This window comes from Cetorhinus maximus, chromosome 17, assembly GCF_964194155.1.
Source record: "Cetorhinus maximus chromosome 17, sCetMax3.hap1.1, whole genome shotgun sequence".
NCBI lineage: Eukaryota > Metazoa > Chordata > Chondrichthyes > Lamniformes > Cetorhinidae > Cetorhinus > Cetorhinus maximus.
The window spans coordinates 23684627-23709433 of NC_135895.1; the positions used below are offsets into that span (position 1 = coordinate 23684627).

The window sequence follows — 24807 nt, forward strand, 5'->3', positions numbered from 1 at the left end:
TGGATACTGTTACAGACAGGAGGTGGTTTAATTTAAACAGCCTTGATTTCTCCTCTCACCATTGTAAAGGAATTTTTTCCCCCTAATGTTACTGTGGGATACTGAAGCAGGCTTATGGGGATTGTTTGTATGTACTTTTGTGTATGTGTGTGCGCGTCTAGTTTAATTAAACTGCAGACAGTCAGACTGCAAGGTTTGAATGATCAAAAGAGGTTAAGTGTAAAATAGGCATTTGAAATTGAGATGGGTAAGCTAGGATGAAGTCTCAGCAGATACAAAGTGAGTGGAATTTGCATTGTTAGATAAATTGAGAGGTTGTTTGATTTTCAAAGGGGCATGATAAGATGTTTACAACTGACAAGATAAATAAGGCAAAGTTATGAAGATTATTTTTCACTAAAGTGCTGGCCATAATGACAACATGAAAGATTTTTATGTTCTGGAAAAAGTAATTTCCAAAGAAAGGTTGAAACAATGGGATTTACGGATCAAAGAGGAGAAAATATATTTAAAGAAAGATGGAAAGTTGTGTATGGGAGTGGCCATGTGAGATCTTGAAAGGTGCACTGTGTGAAACAGACTTGTGGAAAAAGATTCTAGCCACCCTGGAGAAGTTTACTGTTCCAGTAACCAAGGTTGTGTTAAAAGCCTTTGGAGTTCCATTGGCGAGTGAGAGGGAGAGAGAAGCTGTGAAATAGCAACCTTATAGCAACAGTGGGTGCTTGTAGTAATATTGCTGGATGTTTTATGGATTAAGAATCTATTTGGACTGTTGCCTGAAAGGGGTGTGTAGTTGGGAGTCTAATTAAGTAGAAATCTTGTGAGAACTGTTATAAAACTAAATATAACTGTGTAACTGTAGCCTTGTGTTTTTAAGTTTTTCTTTTATTTTGTTAATAAATGTTTTAATTTAATCTTTAATATCGCAAAAGGTGGTAGTGGACTCACTACTTCTGACTTCAGTGCACAAACCTTCTCGAAATAAATACAAATTTCAAGATTGTTGTGATAGCATGGCCAAGTTTCCCTTTGGAATTTGGTCAGCCTGGCAAATACCACCTGCCATATCATAACACTACCCGTCCATAAACAGAAAGATGTTTTGATTTTGATTTCCCTCTTTATAAGCAGTGGCATATTTCCCAATGCCTCTGTTATGGTGTGATCTAATTTTGATTAATAACTCCACAGCAAGCTTGAGATAAGGTACACTAAGAGGGTTAGTTTATTTGCACACACTCAAAAGGTGGTGGTGGTGGTGGTGGTGGTGGTGGTGGTGGTGGTGGGGGGGGGGGGGGGGGGGGGTGGGGGGGTGGGGTGGGGGTGGCAGTGGTGGTGTTGCTACATAGCCCCTGGTGCATTCATATAATAAAAGAGGGATAGAGAAGGACAAATTCATAGGGCAAAGACACAGGATAAAGAATTATTGTTTCACTTAAGTGCAGAGTCCAGAATCAAAGTCCATAGGTGTATTCCTTCACAGAAGTTGACAGGCTGAAGACTGATGCTGGAAAATTCACTTTTCCTGTAGAGATGACTTCCATTATGGGAAAGGCATTAATCTTGCAGGTGATGGTACAGAAGATTACAAGTACCAGAATAAACAGTGTAAATGGGGGCCAGACATTCACCCTGAGCCCTTGTTCTGAGCTACTGTTTGCTAAACAGAAGATGGCAGACTGATTGGCAGCATAGCAAGATAGTGTAACTGATTCTCCCAGCTAACGGCATCATGAGACTTCCACCTCTCCACTTTGGCTTTGACAAAGGATGTATATTCCTTTGTGTGGATTCTTGAGATTGTTGATGTTTCAAGCATTAAAAATTTCAAAGGAGGTTGCAGGGTCCTTTGTCCCAGAAGGCTAGTACTCTCAGTTTAAAACAGCAACAGGAGAGCAGAGATTTTCACAGAGTAAAACAGTGAAAGGAGAGCTGGGAGTTTTACAGTTTAAAACAGCATGAGAAGAGCGGGATTTTTACAGTGTAGAATAGCGAGAGGGGAGCCGGGACTTTCACAGTTTAAAACAGCATGAGGGGAGCGGGATTCTCACAGTTTAAAACAGTGAGAGGAGAGCCGGGATTTTCAGTTTAAAACAGCGTCAGGAGAATGGGATTTTCATAGTTTAAAACACTGAGAGGAGAGATGGACGTTCACAGTTTAAAACAGTGAGAGGAGAGCCGGGAGTTTTACAGTTTAAAACACCGTGAGGAGAGTTGGATTTTCACAGTGTAAAACGGCGAGAGGAGAGCTGGAACTTTCACAGTTTAAAACAGTGAGAGGAGAGCCGAGATTTTCACAGTTTAAAACAACGAGAGGAGAGCCGGGATTTCTACAGTTTAAAACAGTGAGAGGAGAGCCAGGAGCACACAGAGAGCGGACCTGTGTGAGAAGGGCACCGGCGGCAGGAGATAAAAACTGGTGGCAAAGAGTTCCTTCAACCTCTTTCTACCTGCAAGGGCTGAAGTGTGACGTCACAGTAAAACAGGTAGGTGATTGGTGGGCATCTCTTCCCTATCTCTTTTGATTGGCAAAGTGATTTAAATCAGGAGACTTTATTGTAGCTGAAGAGTACAGTTAAGAAATTCACTTTTAAAATATTTAACATCTAAATTAATTAATGAAATAGAATAGAGATGGCTGGGCAGGCGATGTGTTGCAGCTGTAGGATGTGGGAGCTGGTGGATGCCAGTGCGATCCACGGTGACCACATCTGCAGCAAGTGTTGGCTGCTCGAGGAACTTCAGCTCAGAGTTCATGAGCTGGAGTCCGAGCTGCGGACACAGCGACACATCAGGGAGGGGGAGAATTACCTAGACCCTGTGTTTCAGGAGGCAGTCACGCCCCTTAGATTAATTACATCAAATTTAGTCCATGGTCAGGGACTGGAGGGTGTGACTGCGAGTGAGGCAGGAATGGGTATCCAGAATTTAGCTTTGGAGGAGCCGCAGCCAGTGGCTTTGTCCAATAGGTATGAGGTTCTTGCTCCCGGTGCGGACGAAGGCAAAGACTGCATGGGGGATGAGCAAACTGACCAGAGCACCGTGGTATAGACCGCCATTCAAGTGGGGGGAGAAAAGAGAAATGTAATAGTAATAGGGGATAGCACAGTTAGGGGAATAGGTACAGTTCTCTGCAGCAAAGACAGAGAGTCCCAAAGGCTGTGTTGCCTACCTGGTGCCAAACTTAAGGACGCCTCTTCTGAGCTGGAGAGGAACTTGGAGTGGGAGGGGAAGGATCCAGTTGATCGTGGTCCACATGGTACCAATGACATAGGTAAGACTAGGAAAAAGGTTTTGCTGAGGAACTACGAGCAACTCAGGGCTAGATTAAAAAGCAGAACCACAAAGATAATAATCTCCGGATTACTACCTGAGCCATGTACAAATTGACGTAGGGTAAATAAGATTAGAGAGGTAAATGTGTGGCTCAAAGATTGGTGTGGCACCAGTACTGGGGAAGGGGAGAGTTGTTGCGTTGGGACGGGCTTCATTTGAACCATGCTGGGACCAGTGTCCTGGCGAATTGTATAACTAGGGTTGTAGATAGGGCTTTAAACTGATTAGTGAGGGGGCGGGTTCAATTGAAGGGATGTTTAGAAAATCAAAAATAATCGAGAGAGCAGAGGTGCAGGGTAGTGAAATAGGCAAACGATAATCAAAGTGTGACAGGAAGGGGAGAAAATATAAGCAGAAGGGTGCAGCAGAAATTAGAACCAGAATGAGTAATAATGGTAAAAAGTCAAAGCTTTATCTATATGCACACAGCATTTGTAACAAGATAGACGAGTTGATGGCACAAAAGAAATAAATGGATAGCTATGTGACTTGATAGCTATTACAGAGACGTGGTTGCAGGGTGACCAAGACTAAGAACTCAATATTCAAGGGTATTTGGTGTTCTGGAAAAATAGGCAAAAAGGAACAGGAGGTGTGGTAGTTTTGTTACTAAAGGAAGGTATCAGTGCGGTGGTGAGTAGTGATACAGATGCAACAGATTGTGATGTGGAATCAGTTTGGGTGGAAATAAGTAATAGCAAGGGGAAGAAGTCACAGGTGGGAGTTGTCTATAGGCCCCCGAAGAGTTGCCTCACTGTAGGACAAAGTATAAATCGGGAAATAATGGAGGCGTGTAAGAAGGACATTACAATTGCCATGGGTGATTTTAATCTGCATATTGACTGGACAAATCAGGTTGGCAGGGTTAACATGGAAGGCGAATTTGTAGAGTGCATCAGGGATTTTTTCTTAGAGCAATACGTTGCAGGATCTACCCGGGAACAGGCTATTTTAGATCTAGTAATGTGTAATGATGTATGATTAATAAGAGATCTTGCAGTTAAGGATCCTCTAGGGGGTAGCGATCACAACATGGTAGAATTTCAAATTCAGTTTGAGGGCGAGCAACTCAGATCTCAAACCAGTGTCCTCAACTTAAATAAGGGCAATTACAGGGGTGTGAAGAAAGAGTTGTCTAAAGTGGGCTAGGAAAATAGGCTAAGGGGAAGGTCAGTGGATGAGCAGTGGCAGACATTTAAGCAGATATTTTATAACGCTCAGCAAAAATTTATCCCGGTCAAAAAGAAGGACTCGATGAGAAGCATGTGGTTAACAAAGGCGGTCAAGGAGAGTATCCAATCAAAAACTAAGTCATACAAAGTGGCAAAAACTAGTGGTAGGCCAGAGGATTGGGAATTTTTTGGGAACAAGCAGTGGATGCTTAAAAAGCTAATAACGGGGGAGAGAATTGATTATGAAAGTAAATTGGCAAGAAATATAAAAACAAACAGCAAGAGCTTCTATGGGTGTATAAAAAGAAAGAGAGTAGCTAAAGTGACCGTGGGACCCTTGGAGGATGCGACTAGAGAATTGATAACATGGAACAGGGAAATAGCAGATAATTTAAGTCAATATCTTGTCTTCACGGTGGAGACACTGTAAACATTCCAAAGATATCAGATAAGCAAGGAACTAATAGGAGGAAAGATCTTGTAACTGTCTCTATCGCGAGGGACAAGGTATTTGAGAAACTAATGGGGCTAAAGGCAGACAAGTTGCCAGGATCTGATGACCTACATCTAAGGGTTTTAAAGGAAGCGGCTGCAGAGATAGTGGAGGCATTGGTCAAAATATTTCAGAACTCACTGGATTCCGGGAGGGTCCTGGCAGATTGGAAAACCACTAATATGATGCCCCTGTTCAAGAAGGGAGGAAACAAAAAGCAGGAAACTATAGGCCAGTCTGCCTAACATCTGTTATTGCTAAAATGCTAGAGTGCATTATTAAGGAAGAAATAGCAGGACATTTAGAAAAGTGTAACACAATCAAACAGAGTCAACATGGTTTTGTGAAAGGGAAATCATGTTTGACAAATTTGCTAGCATCCTTTGAGGATATAACAAGCAGAGTTGATAAAGGGGAACTGATAGATGTAGTGTATTTGAATTTCCAGAAGGCATTCGATAAGGTGCCACATAAAAGGTTATTGCACAAGATAGGATCTCACGGTATTGGGGGTAATGTATTAGCATGGATTGAGGATTGGTTAACACACAGAAGTCAGAGAGTTGGGATTAATGGGCCTTTATCAGGTTGGAAAGACGTAACTAGCGGAGTGCCACAAGGATCAGTCCTAGGGCCTCAATTATTTACTATCTTTATTAATGACTTGGAGGAGGGGGCGGAGTGTAATGTATCCAAATTTGCTGATGATACAAAAATAGGTGGGAGGGCATGTTGGGATGAGGACATAAGGAATCTGCAAGGTGATCTTGACAGGTTAAATGAGTGGGCAAAAACTTGGCAGATGGAGTTTAATTTAGGAAAGTGTGAGGTCATGCACTTTGGTAGGAAAAATCAAAAGGTAGACTATTATTTAAATGGAGAGAGACTCCAAAAAAGTGCAGCACAGAGGGATTTGGATGTTCTTGTGCATGAAACACAAAAAGTTAGCATGCAGGTACAGCAAGTAATCAAGAAGGCAAATGGAATTTTGACCTGTATTGCTAGGGGGTTGGAGTTTAAAAATAGGGAAATCTTGTTACAACTGTACTGAGTGTAGTGAGGCTGCACCTGGCGTACTGTGTACAGTTTTGGTCCCCATATTTAAGAAAGAATATACTGGCATAGGAGGCAGTTCAAAAGGGATTCACTAGGCTGATTCCTGGGATGAAGGGGTTGATTTATCAAGAATGGCTAAACAGGTTAGGCCTTTATTCATTAGAGTTTAGAAGAATGAGGGGCGATCTTATTGAAACGTACAAGATTCTGAGGGGACTTAACAGGGTAGATGTTGAGAAGATCTTTCCACAAATGGGGGAATCTCAAACTAGGGGACACAGTTACAGAATAACGGGACACTCATTTAAAACTGAGATGCGAAGGAAGTCTTTCTCTCAGAGGGTAGTCAATTTTGGAATTCTCTACCTCAGAGAGTTGTGGCGGCTAGATCACTGAAAGTATTTAAAGAGAGGGTAGATAGTGTTTTGAAAAATTGGGTAGTTGAGGGCTATGAGGAGCTGGCACGAAAGAGGAGTTGAGAGCCATGATCTTATTGAATGGTGGGGCAGGCTTGAGGGGCCAAATGGCCTACTCCTGCTCCTATTTCTTATGTTCTTATGTTCTTCGCTGGCCAGGCCTGGCTTATGAAATGTAGATGGCCTTTGTATAACTCACTTTGAATTTTGTCTCTGCCGTCCACAGGGTCATTAGCGTCTCTTCAGAGATGATGGGGGCAAATTTCTCTGACACTGCTAGAAAGTTCCTTTTGTTTTGGGTTACAGGCAGACATAGCTTCAGCCTTTTTAAAGTCTTTGTCCTATTTTTAAAATATTAGAAAGTAGCCGTGAAGGTATATATATATATTTCATAAAATTATAGTGTGAGGTCTTAGCTCTGTGATAATACTCAAGTATTTTCTGCTGTTCCTCATGAGTGCCTATTGTATGTAAAATGCCTCAACCTGGCTGATGATACCAAATTGTATGGGAAAGCAGGTTGTTCAAAGGAAAGTGGCACAATTCGGTGAACTTTTACAGAAAATTTGTAACAGGGCAGGTGAATCACAAATAGGATATAAAATATGAAAAAATGGAGCTGATAACTAAAATGGTAAATATGGCTACATAATAAAGGAATAGAATTAAATAAAGTTAGCCAAAAAAAAATTCCAAATGCAAAAGTGTCGACGTGGTGGGATGTTATCATAGATTATGGCTAAAGGTGCACAGAATCTAAATTTGTAAGCTATTACTGACATTAAGGGTATTGACGAGAGAATACCCTTATAATAGTCAGGTGCCGGCATCATAGCCATGAAAAAGTATAGTGGTAATGGAAAACAATCAGTGAAGCAACCCTCTTGATTGGCACCCCATCCACCTTAAACATCACTCCATCCATCACTGGTGGCTGCAATATGTACCATCTACAAGATGCACTGCTGCAACTCACCACAGCTACTTCAACAACACCTTCCAAACCTGAAATCTCTACCACCTATAAGAAGGCAGCAGGTGCTTGGAATCGCCAGCGCCTGCAAGCTCCCCTCAAAGCCACACACCCTCCTGACTTGGAAATATATCGCCATTCCTTCATCGCCACTGGGCCAAAATTCTGGAACTCCCTATAGTTAGCATTGTGGGAGTACCTACACCACATGAACTGCAGTGGTTCAAGAAAGCAGCTCACCTTCTCCAGGGAAATTAGGAATGGCCTAATTAACTGCTGGCCTAGCCAGCAAAACCAACATGCCATGAATAAATCGAAAGTTCCTGCTGCTCTGCTTGCTGCTTCAAGAAAACTGCAGCTGCTTTTGTCTGTTAGCTTGGGGTAAAGAGACTGCTTATGAAGCAATAAATTATACTTTTTCTATGGATCCTGAAGTAGATTTTATATCGTGAGAGGTGTACTGCGCTTAATTTCTCCTGGGAATGTCTGTCTGCAATTACAATCTGTGCTCTGCTATGTAACAGGTCAGGATTTTCACCATTTCCACCAACATGCTTCAATTGATTTAACTAAATTGTACTGCTCTCTGCTTATCTTAAATCAGAGTATCACCAAGAGAGTTGGATGTAAAGGAGCATGCATGACAACATCTGCAATTGTTGGTCCAAAATGAAATCAGAAAGGAGTGCAATTGCAAAAATGTCTTGCTCTTCACATCACTTAGGGGAGGATTGTTCCCTTGTCAGGTGGGCTTGGCAGGGGACGATCGGGGCCGGACTGTGATTTCACGCTGGTGGGCCAACTAAACATAAAACGTGAGCGAGCGCTGCCTGTGTCGGGCGGGGGGGGGAGGAGGGCGAGCACAAACCTTGCGTATGCGTGGAGGTGCGCATGGGAAAAGCTCCCTAAAGCACAGAGCTGCGTGAGGGAGATGAACAGTTTAAAACATCAAAAATAAAGATTTTTTAAAATGTTATAAAACATGTCACCTCATGAGCAGGGACATGTTATGCATGACATTTCAAAATTTTTACTTAATTTTTAATTGCTGTTGGAAACCTCATCCCGCACATGGATTAAGCTTTCCTAAAAAATGCAAAGGCCGCTTGGCCTTTTTGCCTGCCCACCAACTGTAAAGTTGGACGGGTAGCGAAAAATTTGCTCAATTACCTTATCAATGGCCTTAATGGGCCTTTTAATTGTCAGCCAGCACACTGCCAATTCTGGCGCGCGCCCACCGAATGAAATATCGCTCGGACGTCATTTTACGTTAGGTCAGTTCGGGCACGTGCCTGCCCAATGAGCTCAAACATCTCCCCACAATTAATTTAAAAATTTGCATTGAGGTGTTGGAATGTATAACAGTTTTGAATATTGTTTTTACATGTAAAAGCTCGGCTCTAACTGGATGAAACTCTCTTCTCAATGAGAGAACCTCGATTTGACAGATACCACAGTTAGCATTACTGTGCATTAGTGTCTTTGTGGTAACTCTGAAATTGCAGTATAACCCCCCATGGGGCAGAAATTTACACTGATCAGGTGGGTGTGCGCCCACCCCGATCCAGCAGGAAATCACACCAGATGATGTCGGGCGAGTGTCCCAACGTCATCCCCTGCTCGCGTGATATTTCGGTCGGCAGGTGCATGCAAAAGTTGGAATGCGCCGGCCAACAATTAAGAGGGAATTAAGCCCATCAACGACGCAATTGTCTGCAAATTTTCATTGCTGTTGGCGGACGGGCAAATCAGCCAGGCAGGCCTTTACATTTTTCACCAAACCTCATTCACGGGTGGGATAATGTTTCCGTGATGAAATAAAATATAAATAAATTTCTGTGGACAGCATTTTCAGTAGCTAGATTTTCAGGTGATTTATTATGATGCAGCGCTGAGCTTCTCAGTGCACGTTTCACGCTGGTTGGCCGTTAATTGGCCAGCCAGTGTGAAATTACAGTCAGGGGCTGATCGCGGTCAGCGGTCTGTTCCCAGGTCAATCCCAGGCCCACCGACCTAAAAATTCAGGCCCATTATTTGACCCTGACTTGACTATAGAGAGCATCAATGTGAGATGCGCTGGAGGAGGCAGTCTCACACTGCTTGGGTTTTTAATACTGTGTGTAGCATAATTCTAAGTCACTAATTTATTTTGCTCATTTTTGGGAAATGTGTGTCACTGACATGGCTATCATTTATTGTCCATCTTTAGCAACCCTTGAGAAGGTAGCAATGAACCATCTTCTTGAACCATATAGCCATAGAAGGGTTACGGTGCAGAAAGAGGACATTCAGCCCATCATGTCTGCACCGGCAACAAAAAGAGAAAAAAGAAATTAGACGTTGATTTTTAATCCCACTTTCCAGCACCTGGTCTGTAGCCTTGTGGGTTACAGCACTTCAGGTGCATATCCAGCACCTCTTAAATGAGTTGAGTGTTTCAGCCAAAATGACCAATTTAGGCAGTGAATTCCAGGCACTCACCACCCTCTGGGTGAAAAAGTTTTTCCTCATGTTCTCTCTAATCCTCCCACCTTAAATCTATGCCCCCTGGTAATTGACCCCTCAGCTAGGGGAAAAGGTCTTCCTCGTCTACCCTACCTAGGCCATTCATAATTTTGTCCACTCAATTAGGTCAGCCTTCAGCCTCCTCGGTTCTAAGGAAAATAACCCTAGCCTATTCAATCTTTCTTCATTGCTGAAATTTTCAAGCCCTGGTACATTCTTGTAAATCTCCTCTGTACTCTCTCCAGAGCAATTATGTCCTTCTTCTAATGTGGTGACCAGAACTGTACACAAAATTCCAGCTATGGTCTAGCCAGCGTTGTATACAGTTCCAGCATCATATCCCTGCTTTTATAATCAATACCTCATCCAATAAAGGAAAGAATTCCATATGCTTTCTTTACCATCTTATTCACCTGTCCTACCACCTTCAGGGACCTGTGGACATGCACTTCAAGGTCTCTCACTTCCTCAACTCCTCTCAATATCCTCCCATTTATTGAGTATTCCCTTGCTTTGTTTGCCCTCCCCAAATGCATTACCTCACGCTTCTCTGGATTGAATTCCATTTGCCACTTTTCCGCCCACTCAGCCGAACTATTGATATCATTCTGGAGGCAACAGCTGCTTCTTCACGATCAACAATGCGGCCAATTTTTTGTCACCTGAAAATTTCCCAATCATGCCTCCCACATTTAAATCCAAATCATTAATATATACAACAAACAGCAAAGGCCCCAACACTGAGCCCTGTGGGATGCCACTGGAAACTGATTTCCCCTCGCAAAAAATCCATCGACCATTACCCTTTGTTTCCTGTCACTGAGCCAATTTTGGATCCAACTTACCAGCTTCCCCTGTATCCCATGGGATCTCACTTTTCTGACCAGTCTGCCATGCGGTAATGGTACTTCCACAGCTGTTTAAATAGTTCTCAGGCAATTTGCTAAAACATTGTGAATGATTTTTGAACTTATAGTTGATTTTATTGTTTCGAGTGCAGATGCTTCAGCCGCATTCAACAACTTTGAAGATTTAAAGGCCAGCAGGAGAGCTCTGCAGATGCTTGTAAACATGCAGAGCGAAGAATTCCAATATAAGCAGAAACATAAACAAGGTCCTGTCCAGCTATTGCCAATAACTTCAGTCCATTATCTGCCGTATAAATGCACTAGTAATTCATTTCTGGCTGGGTGTAAGTCTTCAGCAAATAGCTTGCCTTAACTTCACACAAGTTGGAGTTAATCAAAAAACTACAAGGTTGCCTGATGTTGGGAAATGGAAAAATTACATTGTTGCAACAGCATGTCCAACAGTGAGATTAAACAACACTGTTGTGGCAGCTTGAGGGGAGCTCTAACATGCATTTAACCTGTTCTGCACCTAATCTGATGCTGATACTAAGGATTATTTAACTCAGTTCACAGGATAGATATTATTTATAGAAGCAAAATCCATCAGATGTTGGGAATCTGGAAGAAAAACAGAAAATGCTGGAAATACTCAACAGGTTGCTGGACCGCCCTGAGATTCTGCTTGTCTGTCAAACACTGAGCTCTGCAGCTATAATGGCAGCGGTCTGAACCTGCAATGGTAGCATCAATTTCTGAGCCTCCACTGCAGCATGGAGATATTTAGGTGATTTGTACCAGTGTTGCAGTGGAAGCTGAGGTGTCATCGATTAGACCCTGTATCGTGGGTAAGTCAGCAAGCGCTGCATGGAGTTTCCCCCCACCTGGCTCTGAGCCCTGCATTGAAGCCCTGTATTAAGTTGGAGCTGGGCTCCTCCATGCTCCTTGCAGTGACAACAGGCTGTCTGGTAGGGCAGACAATGCACCACGCATCTCAGTGTGCATGCTCATCAGTTCAGTGTTCTCCTGTAGGTTGCTCCATCAAAATCCTCACCTGACACCCCTGCTAGAGAACTGATCCGTGACCTCACTTTCTGGGGAGCTGGTGCAAAAAGGTCGGAATTTTCTGGCCGTATTGGCATATGGTGTCATGGCGGCGGGCTGGGGGTGGGGGGCGGGGGGGGGGGAGGGGGGATGTAGGGGGACAATATGGAGAGACAGCCAAAAATTGGTTCCACGCCGTCATGAAACCAGTTTGCGATCGTCCGCTCCACTGGTCACTGGCTGCTGCACATCGGGAACCTAATTTCAATACTTTAGCATCTCATTATAAGCCCCGCTCACCGTAATGACCCCCCCCACCTCCACGCTAGATCACACGGGCACCACACCGACGTGTTTCACAACTGTACATAAGCGGCATGCACCTGGCGAGCTGCACTTTGCTCAGGACTTCGAGATCTTTTCGCCTACCTCTCTTCGGGCAGCGCTCGAGGTCATCAGTGCCAGGCTTCGCAGGCAGCACCACATCACTTTTAGGGAGGCTCACCAGCTAGTCTTTACCTACCAGACCAGCCATAAGGCTTTTCAATGGCTGCAGGGCTAGGACTTGTTTGGGGAAGGGGGAGAAGTGGCCTCAGGCAAGGGAAGAGGCTTCAGGATGAGGGCTGTACTGGGGAAATGGGGTATCCCAGGGTGTATGTGGGGGCACATATTGATCTGTGCAAGTGGCTTCAAGATGATGAGGGTTAAGGAGACAGTCTCCAGAGGATATGAGGCCAGATAGAGATGTGAGGGTGTGTGTGAGAGAGTGAGTGGTGATGTCCCTTGAGCTGGTAGTGAGTAAGATGGCAGTGAATGTGTGATGGCCTTGTGAGTGTGTGAGTTTAGTGTGATAAGATGGTTGTCTTACCCTGGCAGATCATTCATCTGTTTTCTGCACTGGATGGCCGACCTCTTGTGTGCAGCGTTGGCACTGACCACCGCTGCCGCTGCCTCCCAAGCCGGAGTCGTGCAGCCAGTATGGGGTTAGAGGGCATCACGGTGGGCCTCCACAGCATCTAGAAGGCATCCCAATGATGTGTCATTGAATCAGAGGCAACATTCTTCTTGGTTTTTGTGCCCATGTCTTCCCCGGAGCAGTCCTGGGCTGCAAGCATTGAGAAATGTGCGTGTGGCAGCAATGTAAATGTGGCACCCTGCATGAGGAATTGGTAAGGTAATGGCATTGAGGGGAAATTGGGAGGCCGCCCACCAATGAGATGGCTTGTTTCCTGTGGCTGCATGATTAATGAGGCAGGAATGGGACAATATGGTGCGAAAATCCACCATTGCGGCTGGCGGGTGAAACAACTTTTTCCCCACCCGCTACTGCACTTTATGCAAATCTGGGACAATTCTGCTCCAAGTGTCCTTTCTCCTGGCCTGGCTGGAGCCCACTTGTGCCTGCTGTCTCACCACATGCAGAACCTGACTCTATACTACCCTCGAAGGTATCTGCAGTGCTTGTGATTGTGATTGTCAGATCAATTGATGGTGCTTCCTACTCAGAACCCTGTAGCAGCTCTTATCACAGAATCTCACAGTGCAGAAGAGGCCCTTCAGCCCATCGAGTCTGCACTGACATGTGAGAAACACCTGACCTACCTACCTAATCCCATTTACCAGCACTTGGCCCATAGCCTTGAATGTTATGACATGCCAAGTGCTCATCCAGGTACTTTTTAAAGGATGTGAGGCAACCCGCCTCACCCAGGCAGTGCATTCCAGAATGTCACCACCCTCTGGGTAAAAATGTTTTTCCTCACATTCCTCCCTAAACCTCCTGCCCCTCACCTTGAACTTATGTCTCCTTGTGACTGACCCTTCAACTAAGGGGAACAGCTGCTCCCTACCCACCCTGTCCATGCCCCTCATAATCTTGTACACCACAATCAGGTCGCCCCTCAGTCTTCTCTGCTCCAACGAAAACAACCCAAGTCTATCCAACCTCTCTTCATAACTTAAATGTTTCATCCCAGGCAACATCCTGGTGAATCTCCTCTGCCCCCCCTCCAGTGCAATCACATCCTTTTCCATGTGGCTAGTCAGGCGGTAGTTCTTAGGTATCTGAAAGCAGAAGACTAGAAGGGAAGTACTGGGCGAGGGAAGAATAATGGGTGTAAAGAAAGATCTATGGTCACACCATCTGGAGCTTGCACTTCATGCCAGATAACAGGATGAGTTTGAGGCGAGAGTCAGTAATGTCCATGAGACAGGAACATACCATCATCCTCGATGTTCTCAGCAACACCTGATTCAATGTCCTCGGTCACAGCTGGGCCCCGTGATGTGGAGCACCAGCTCATCCAGTGGGATCAGAAGATGAAGGCACGACTGTCCCCACTTCTTCTCTGCTGCTCTGCTGTTATGGGTCATCTTGTTTCGTACAAGAGAGGGAAGAATGCCAGTGAGTGTTTTGCAGTGTGTTGTGATGATGTGCCGACCATAGCTGAATAACTGGGTGTATGTGGGAACAGCAAGAGGTGGCTGTGAGGCTGGCAGCAGCGGTAGGTGTGCGAGCTTGATGTGGATGCATCTAAATGGTTTTAATGAGTTTTAATTATGATGGGTGAGTGAGGGGGCGGTGGTGGATTGAGCAGCATGAGGAGATGTCCTATGAAGATTCATTCCATGACATTGACCACGTGTGAGGTCATTGAGCTTTTTACAACACTGCTGCTATGTTTGAGAGAGGAGATTCCTTCCATGGACTTCCTTGGCCACCTGCTCCCCTTCCTCTCTCAGCGTTTGTCTTAGGGGCCTCCTGGCCCCCTGTGGAAATCTGGCTTCTCTCCTCCTTTGTATCTCCCGTACTAATACCTCCAGCACCACATGGGAAAGCCTCTGGGCACTTTTTCTGTTCTACTGATCTATTTGGTGTGCTTCGACTGGTGACCGCTTCCTTCACAGTCAGTATCAGCTTTTGTGCAATAAGTGCAGCTTCCCTTTAAGAGAGGCAGGCTGCCTTTAAGATGTGAAGACTAACTGAAATATGTGCTAGCCATGCAAGCTGTATGGCCCTTTGCTGAGTGGGCAGTCAGCCAGCAGTGCATTTAGCAATGGGCTGCATGCTGAAATCATTGTCTCAGCAGCTGCTCATGACCAATCTGACCGGAATGAAGGGGTCTCAGGTGAATCCTCCGTGTCCCCTCCTCCTCTTCCTTCCCCCGAGCTGGTCTCCAAGTGCCTGGTGGCAAAGACTGTGCCCTCACGATAGCAACGTTGTTCAGGATACAACAAACTTGGACACACTCAGGTGAGCACTGGAGGACTCTCGCTAAGTGGTTCAGGCAGCGGATTGCTTCAGGAATCTGATGATTTGCTCCACAATATTCCTTGTGGCTGCATGGCTCTGCTTGTAGGTACATTGTCCTCCGAAGACAGAGGGGAGTCATGTGCCAGGCATATAGAAGGTGTCTCTTGTCATTAAGTGAAGTCTTGCTTCAAAGAGGGGCTGCAGCTATAACCCCCATTCTAACAGGTTTCCTGTTGGACAGGGCAGAAAACTCTTCCGACCTCCCTGTCAGCATGCATCAAATTCAAAAAGTCACCAAAGCTCTTCCAGGAACACACCGCAGTAACTCTACAAATTGTGCATGAGCAATAATATTTCAAAAGCGCCTCAGATGCGAGTTGGATGCCTGGCCCTTTAAACAATGCCAGTGGAGGAGGGTTGGGGGCGGGGTACTTGTGCATGTTCAGCAGTGAGTGGGCGTTGACTGCACCTGCACATGCCCAAATTGGCAAAAGGTGCATCAAATCAGCCAAAGAGGCAGATTGACGTCACAATCTGCCCACTCTGCGTGTCTCTGATGCATGCACAGCATGCCCACACTGACTCCCTGTAGGCCATGGTGTGCTACTCTGGCCACACCATAGATGGCAGCATTCCAACTTCCATTTTCAGCTTCTCTCACTCCTGTAGCGCCAACTCCACTGGAGCTACAGAGCCAAATTTTTGTAACCATAGACTTTCTCTTAGCTTTCAAAGGATTCATCCAGCAATTGTCCCAAAAATTTTAAATATTACATTTAAGAATGAAGTAAATTCAGAATGTGTAGTTCTGTGTATTTCACCCAATCCTTTATTTACATAACTCTCTTGTGTCATTGAGAATTACTGGATCTTTTAAAAGTTGTAAAACACATTTCCTACTCAAATAGGTTAGCGTTGTTCTCATCCAAAGTTTAAACCTCCCTTAAAAATACAAAGATCTGTAATTCTATTGTTTTTTCTACTTAAAAGACTTAGTATATGCATTGATTTGTGTCTTTGCATAATACTGTTTACGTGTAAATTTTTTAATAATTTATAGTTTCACTAGCATTTCTTCAGCATTGACAATGTAATTGTTGCCCTTGACAGTATTGTTCACATGAGCTATTTTCATAATTACATTGGTTATGTTGGGGTTTGCTCTTCCACTGCAGCAAGAGTTTAACTCATGTCACTCTTGTTCTCAGAATATCTATCACAGATACCACACCTGAAAACAAAATCATGCTGGCATATAAGCCAATTAAATATTAAAAATAATTCAAATAGATAGCATTGAATTTACTGCTAATACTTAAGAAAAATACGTACAAATCGAGATATAATTAGAACAAAAGGATGCAAAAACACTTCAGATTTCACACTTTTGGACCATTTCTAAAGTACATTTTGTCATTTGTGTGTCATGTATCATCTTCAATAGTAAAATGAGTGTTATATACCATAGTTATCCAGCATTCTTACTCTGCTCCATAAATTACACCTCTACATTTGCTATTCTGCATAACTTAAGCAATGTATATGTAGTAGTAACACATTAATCATTTAAATTGCCCTGACATAAACTGAAAATCATACTTTAGTATGGATCAGTGCATTAATTAGATTAAATCACATTCAGTAGAAACATTTCTAGAATCTTATTTTGTTGTTAATATCTTGCATTTCCAAATAAGCCAATTGCTACTAAAAGATGACTAATGAGACAGCGTGTGGAGACTAATGAAAGTCAACAATAAGAAACATTGCAAATATTGAAATAAAATATCACCGATAGAATGTTTAATTTTATATAGACATAACATTGTTTATAACATAATAATCGGCTTAGACCCTTCAAATAGGTGCAGGTTAAGTGTTTCCTGCTTGTACTGACTGAAATGGATTGAAACCTCTTGATTCTCAAATTTTTGAAAAGTAAACAAAAAGTGAAGAACACAACGAAACAGATGAAGCCTTGAATAATGAATGTCTGAGTACTGCCTCTTGAGAAACAATGTTGTAACTTATGTATCGGACTGATATGTTATTTAATTATTACAGTATTTACTTACCAAGAACACTCCTACAGCTGTTCCTATGATGAATCCTGCTACAACATCTGACCAGTGGTTTCGATATTCCGCTACCCTGTTTATTCCAGTCAGAAATGCCAAACACATGAGGCTCAAACAGAGGAGAGGTTTTGCAAGTCTTGTCCCATTGGCCTTCACAGTACATGTGATATACATCTACAGTTACAAAGAGAATTAAATTGCAATCTTAATTTTTTTTTATGTTACAATGATTACATGCTCTGTTTACAATGCTTTACCCAGAGACTAAATCTCCTTACAAGTTGATTATTTTACCTCCCTGTCCAGGGATAACTGATTCAACTGTGCATACCTTGCAAATGCGATTATTGTGGAGATTGGAAAGAAAAGATAATAGGGGAATAACTGCACACTTTTTCAATGTTAAAAATAAATGTAATTCAATCAGAAAACACTGGAAACACTCAGCAAATCAGGCAGCATCGAGCTGGAGCATTGGGCGGAATTTTCCGTGCCCGCTGGTGGCGGGCGTGATAGGTGGTGCGAGAAGACAATATGGCACGATCGGTTTCACGATGGCAGGAAGGCAGGTCCCGATTTCCCGCCACCGGTCATCAGGAATCTCATTGTAATACATCAGCATATCATTATCAGGCCATCCCGCCAGGCACTTGCATCCCCGCTGGATCGTCCATCAACGTTGGCGGGAAAGCATGCCAACGTGTTTCACAACAGCACAGAGGTGATGTGCTCTTGGCGGCCTGCACTTTGGGTGAACTGGAGGTGAGTGCGCAGCAACGTTCTGTAGAGCTCGCCAGGGTCGCCTGTTGCTTTGTAGGCTTCAGGGACACTGGGGTGGGGTGGGTCAGGGTTAAGTGGTGCCCTGCCTCTGAGGCGGCTTTTGAGGGTGAGGGGGAATGGGGGGGCAAGTGCAGCCTTGTCGTTGAGGCGACTGGTGGCGGTGGGGTGGGGTGAGGGGGGGGAGGGGGGGCGTGGTTGTGGGGGTGCAAGGGCAGCCCTGCCATTGAATATAGCACACAAGCATTCAGGGTGGGTGAGGTTAGTGGCCACACATTCGGGAAACCTGTAGAAAGTGACTATTCCTCTGCAAATGAGACAGTTTAGGCGCAGCCACATTGATATGATTAGAGACAGACTCTTAGCTTATCTGCCCACTCGGGCAACGCAGAAGCATCAAAGTGCCACCAAGTTCTCCAGAGCGACCCACCCAACCACCCGGCACAGATTGCAAATTCATAAGCACTTTTGTGGACTGCAGAGCAGTTGGACTGCACACGTTGTACAATCTCCTTGCTAAAGCTGGCCATGGAGCAGTCACTGGTGGAGGTGCTCACAGCCTCTTGCAATGTCAGTATCCTGGTTTGGACCAGTCTCCCCCATGGTTCAAGCTAACAGGGCAGACATGCAGCGCACTAATCTCTGGTCATCCAAGTGGTGGCCTGCACTCTCTGGGAAGCATTAAGGGGTCGTCACACTTTCACACTTAACCAGAACAGGTTCTTAGTACACCCATGCTAACCACGTGTCTCCCTCTTTCATCCTGCAGGAGGAATACATCAGGGTCATGGAGCCTGGTGAACTAGCTGTATGCCTGATGGCCCACGGAGAGCGAAGAAGATGGAGGAGAGAGCGACTGAGGCTCCTGGCTGTGCAGAGGCAGGAGCAGCAACCTCAGGAAGAAGGGGTGGCTGGGGCTCCCACACACACTGCCCAAGAGCCACAGTGAGCCATCGCAGGCCAGCACCTAGTGACACCCAGGTCCTATAGATGCCGCCTTTCAATCCTGCAGATGACTGACAACCTGTGTCTCTGAAGATTGCGATTGTTTAGGGAACTGGTCGCTCACATCTGCCACTTACTGCAGGATTTGGTGCCACGGGGACGTGGAGAGCATCCGCTGCCAGTGGCTGTGAAAGTGACCCCTGCGCTCAATTTCTATGCTTGTGGCTCCTTTCAGGGCTCCACAGGTAACCTCTGTGGGATGTCTCAAGCTTCGACCCACAAATGCATCCATGAGGTCACAGATGCCATCTTTGCCAGGGCACACAACTTTGTGCATTTTGCCCAGGGTCAGGACAGCCAGGATACAAGAACGATTGGATTTGCCCAGATCTCGGGTTTCCCACAGGTGCAGGGTGCAATTGACTGCACTCATGTAGTGCTCAGATTTCCAGCACAACACACGGTGGACTTCATCAACCACAAGGGCTTCCATTCGCTCAATGTGCAGCTGATGTGCGACCACCAGAAACGCATTCTGCAGGTCTGCGCATGGTTTCCAGGGAGTGTGCACGACACCTACATCCTCGGCCGGTCACAGATCCCTGGAATCTTCCAGGGTCCACAGAAGCTGCAGGGATGGCTCCTCGGGGACAAGGGCTACCCGCAGGGCACGTGGCTGATGACACCCGTGTGGCCTCAGACTGCTGCAGAGCGATGGTATAATGAGGCTCATGCTGTAACTCGTGCCTTGGTGGAGTGACCATCAGTCGGTTCCAGTGCTTGGACTGGTCTGGTGGAGCCCTGCAATACGGTCTGCAGAGGGTGTCATGCATCGTCGTCGCCTGCTGCGCCCTTCCACTCGAATGGGGAGATGAGCTGGCTGAGGAGGGGATGGAGGCGCTGCATGGCTCCTCCAATGAGGAGGACACCGATGGGGGTGAGGCTAAGGAGGTCCTCAGAGGCGACAGTGATTGGGATGGGGCTATTACACTGGCTAGACAAGGCAGGGATGCTCGGGTGGCCTTCATAGCTGCTAGATAAATGGAGGATGATGACGACATGCAGTGAGGTGACCCCCATTTTTCCTCACATCGCATTTGTGAATGTTTGACTCCAGTCTGGCTTATGGCAGCACGAATACCCTCTGTGAGAATGCTCCTGTCATGGGGACGCAGTGGAGGCCCTAATAGTCGCTTGATTGCAGGAGGATGATGACGACATACATTGAAGACACTGTATAGATCTTCACATAGCCTCTGAGAATGTCTGACTCCTGTCTGGCCAAGGGCAGCTCACTTGCGCTCCATAATCAGGGTCATATCATAGAGAAGCAGCCATTAAACTTCAGAAGCATCTGTTGCTGTGTCCACCTTCAGCACCTGAGCCCTTCAGGGGCTGGTGCACAGCATCTCTGGTCACAGATGCTGAAGAGATGGGGGCCAACCTCTCCTTAAAGGTGCTGAGAGCACACAGAGAGAATGAGAGAACTCTGTGGCATCTGCCCGCTACATTCTGGAGCAATGACCAGCACCGCCAAGGTGCAGGCATCAGTAATGTTTCCAGGGAGTGTGAGGTTGGACCATCACTGTGGTCTAAAGGATGCACAAAGCACAGGGAAGGGGCCCTGAACTGAGACACCTGCCTCTATCTTGTGCAGAAAGGTTTCACATCTGAGTGGCAAGAACACTGCTCATCAGAACAAGGAGCCATAGGCAGGGAGACATTCTCGGGAGTTTATTTACAATAGTGAACAGTATGTACACGTGATTAACACCTATGCCCAGGCTGTGCAACTAATTCTCCTTAACTATCTTAACCCTGCCGCTACGTCTTGGTGCTCCCTGGACATCCACAGCAGAGGTGGAAGCAGCCTGCTGACTGTGACGCCCTGCCTGTGATGACTTTGGTGGGCGTCCTCTGGAGGGCAGAGACCTGGAAGGCTCCAGCTTGCTTTCAGGGTCCTGCTGTGTGGCAGTGGCACCCTCCTTGGCCTGTGCAGCTGGAGCGGCTGAGATCAGAGGAAGAGGGGAGCCAGATGGGCCAGCACTCTCGGTGTCATCTGGACGGATGGGCCTGGAGTGTGCACCTGCTGATCCTCCTCCCTATGGGTGCCCGGGGGCCCCAGGCTGACTCCTTGAGGAGCAGGGGAGCTGGAGTGAGATCAAGCTGCCCGACACCCCTCTCGTGTACACACTGTTGGAGGCCAACTATGGTATGAATGATGGTGTTGAGACGGCGCAACAGTGCAGGAGCGAAGTCCTGGATCAAGGTCTCCATGGTGGCCGCCATCCTACCAGTGCTAACCTCCGTGCATTGGCATGCGGATGCTATCACCTCAGCCTGAAAGTGGACGGACTCCTCCATCGTGCCTTGCAATCTGAGAAATGCAGCAGACATCCCTTCATGTTGTTCCCTAGTTTACCTTTGCAGCTCCAGCAACTGTGACATGACTGAGTCCGGAGGCTCGTCTTCAGAGGCAGACTCAGCAACGTTCTGGCCTCCAGCAATCCTCTGGGTGCCGGGGACCTGGGAAGTCCCTGCCTCCGCCTGCTGTGGATCAGAAAATGCAATGTGCTCACCAGTCCATGAGGACCTTGTTTTTGGGCATTCCGTCACTGGTCTGCAACCTCTTCCCCTTGTTGTGTGCTAGCTTGTCCTGCATGGATAGTGATGGAGAAACTGTAAGCAGGACGCCTGCCAGGCCAGATGATAAATATGCCTGGCCTGTGCGGGTGGTGAGCGGTCCCATGGATGAGATGAGGACAATGATGGTGTGTGTGAGAGAGTGAATGGTCATGTCCCTTGAACTGGCAGGGAGTGAGGGCCCTGTGGATGCGTGATGGGTTTGTGAGTGTGTGTGTTAAGAGTGATGAAAAGAATGACTTACGCTGATGGAATGGAGGAGATCATTCAACATGTTGAGGCACTGGGTAGCTTTGGTAACGCGTTGACGCTGACCACCGCTGCCACCACCTCTCAAGCCAGATTGGTCATGTTGCTGCCCATCCTGCGGCCAGAGCGGGGGTACAGGACATCCCGGCGGGCCTCCACGGCATCCAGCAGTTGCTCGAGGGATCCGTCATTAAACCGGGGGTCTGCAGTCTTCTTGCCTTTAAGGGCCATGTCTCCCGGGCAGCAGTGGTGAGCTGGAAGCAATGAGCGCTGTGCTTGCAGCTGGCCTTTAAACATGGCGTCTGGCGTGATGCAACGGCAGGGTGATGGCGGGCAGGCGAATGAGGAGCCCGCCCGCCATGGAAATGGCATGTTTCCTGGGAATGCATAAATAATGAGGCGGGCTCAGGATGACATGGCGTGAAAACCTGCCATCGCCATTGGCGTTTTACCCGCCGACTACTGCGGGTAGTGCAAACTTGGGAAAATTCTGCCCGTTAACTCTGTTTTCCTTTCTCCACAGATGCTGCATGACCTGTGGTGTTTCCATGACTTTCTGTTTTAATCTCAGATTTTTAGTATTTGCAGTAAAATATTGTTTGCTTCATGTATTAAATGTGTTCCTCACATAGTGATGTGACATATTGATTCATTGATTCATTTTATGTGCTCTAATAAATATAAAATGCATGGTATAACTTTTGAGTTGGTTTAATATTTACCAAGACACTTTTCCATTTGTCTATATTTGCCAATTCTATGCACATTGTTTGAGTGCACATCCCTCAATCTCATAATTTACATATAAATAGTAGAGAAGTAAGATTGTAATGCATGGCAATAAATCAGAAGGTAAAGACTGGTGACAGTTAAGAAATAACACAGTTCAACTGACAACCGTCGGAATATTAACAGCAAATGACAAAAGACCGCTTCACCAACTTTGAACTGAAAGTTATTGTGACAGGGACAGTCGAAGAGATATTGCAACAAAAAGTATAAAATGCAAAGTCTCTTTGGAAACTGTCCAGTCATATTGCACAAATAAAATTCACATTTTCCACTACAGATGAAGTGGTGAAACAACTTCAGGTGGAGATTAACTTCAAGTGGCGGAGCTGGTAGAAAATGGAGGTAGGTGGCAGAAACTTCATTTTAATAAAATCGAGTTCTTACTTCATTAGGCATGGGCAAAAAAAAAGCAGTGCCAACATTTGTAAAGCAATTCAAATGTCTTTTCCCAAGACAAAATTAATGTGATGAGAAATTTGAATGTTTTCTTCACATTTTATAAAATACAAGCAAGATGCACTGCAGGAATTCACCAAGGCTTCTTCACAGCATCTTCCAAACCCACAACCACTACCATCTAGATGGACAAGGGCGGAAGATAGATGGGAACACCACCACTTGGAAGTTCCCCTCCAAGTCACTCACCATCCTGACTTGGGAATATATTGCCGTCCCTTCACTGTTGCTGGGTCAAAATCCTGGAACTCCCTTCCTAACAGCACTGTGGGTGTGCCTACACCACATGGACTGCAGCAGTTCAAGAAGGCAGCTCACCACCAACTTCTCGAGGGCAACTCGGGATGGGCAATAAATGCTGACCCAGCCAGCGAAGCTCACATCCCGTGAATGTATTAAAAAAAAATTTCAAACCTGCTTAATTCTTGAGAGCTTCCTACATATAATTCAATCTAAACAAAATTAGAGAACTTGGAAGGGGAAAAAAAATGTCTTTTTAGTGGAGACAACCCCCCCCTCCCCAAATCATCCCAATACATTTTCATGCCAACTTAACATCTTTAGGACATTTAAACATGCTTTATATACAATAAATCATTGTTAGATTGTGGGTGAGCATGGTAGCTATCCAGTGCATTGCAAAGTTTCAGGAAAGAAAAAAAAAATGAACTGTCCATTTATCATTATTTAATGGAGTGAACTGTGAGGGAAACTGATTTCACAGACATGTAGCAAGAACATCAAATCAGCTGTTGTGGACAACTATTACAACACTGAAATAATTTACCAGCCTGCCATTGCATCTCTGGCTGGATTATGGGCAATCTCATTGGAAAAAGTCAGGGACATGAGTATTGCAGGGCCCTGATCACCTCTCGGAGAACCTGATTGGTCTTGAAAGGGATAGACCTTCCGTTCGACCCTTACAAGGCCAATGGCACCAAGGAGCGGAGCACATTGGCAGGGACCCCGTGGCAATAGTTTCCACTTCCTCAGTTCAAAAGCATATTACCGGAGACCAATATAGCCAGTGAGATGAGGCAACCAGTCTCCAAAAAGGCTGGAAATACTCAGTGGGCCAGGGAAAATCTGTGGACAGATAGAAATATGGTTAACATGGGATTTCCATACAGGACATAAGATAAACTTTCCATTGGCATATGGGTCGGTAACGAAAGGACACAGATTTAACAACCGGCAAAGGGGCTAGAGGGGTGGATGAGGAGAAATGTCTTTACACAGTGAGTTGTTAGGATCTGGAATGGACTGCCTGAAAGTTCAAGAAATACATTTATTTACCTGTGAACCTTTTATGATTATTTAACTGAATATTTGTCACTTCTTTATCTGGTGTGTTCCCTTCTTTTCCAAGTCAGCTCTCTTTTACCACTTTTAAAATAGGTTTCCTGTTGTGCCTTTACCATCTTTGCTATAGCTCTAAACATTTCTGGAATTTCCTACCATGCTCGATGTAATTTTATCCCCAAGTTTTGATTGTACCAGCCGTCATGAGGATATGCCGCTTTATTTCTTGAAAATACGATTTTTCAACTTTCAACTGACTATGAATTTTGCAATTAGAACTGAGACAGAGCAAACTGATTAAAAATGCAAAGCCACATTCCAAGGTGAAGGTGAGAAACAGACAAATCACTGTCAGGGGAGTGTGAAGAGAGAGACATTTCCTATACCCATCGAAACTCATCACTGTCTAAGGAACAGGCGTTAAAAATGCAAAGTACTGGATATTGAAACAATGGCTGCCACAGAC

General features: G+C 45.4%; 1 protein-coding gene across 1 annotated transcript in view; it reads right to left on the reverse strand.

Moving 5' to 3' along the window:
* LOC144692735 (phospholipid phosphatase-related protein type 5-like) overlaps positions 1 to 24807 on the reverse strand; it is a 118811-nt gene that overhangs the window by 15587 nt on the left and 78417 nt on the right. Inside the window, exon 4 of the mRNA XM_078561818.1 lies at positions 17172 to 17348. Coding sequence (XP_078417944.1) covers positions 17172 to 17348 — 177 coding nt within the window. The remainder of the gene's footprint in view (positions 1 to 17171; positions 17349 to 24807) is intronic.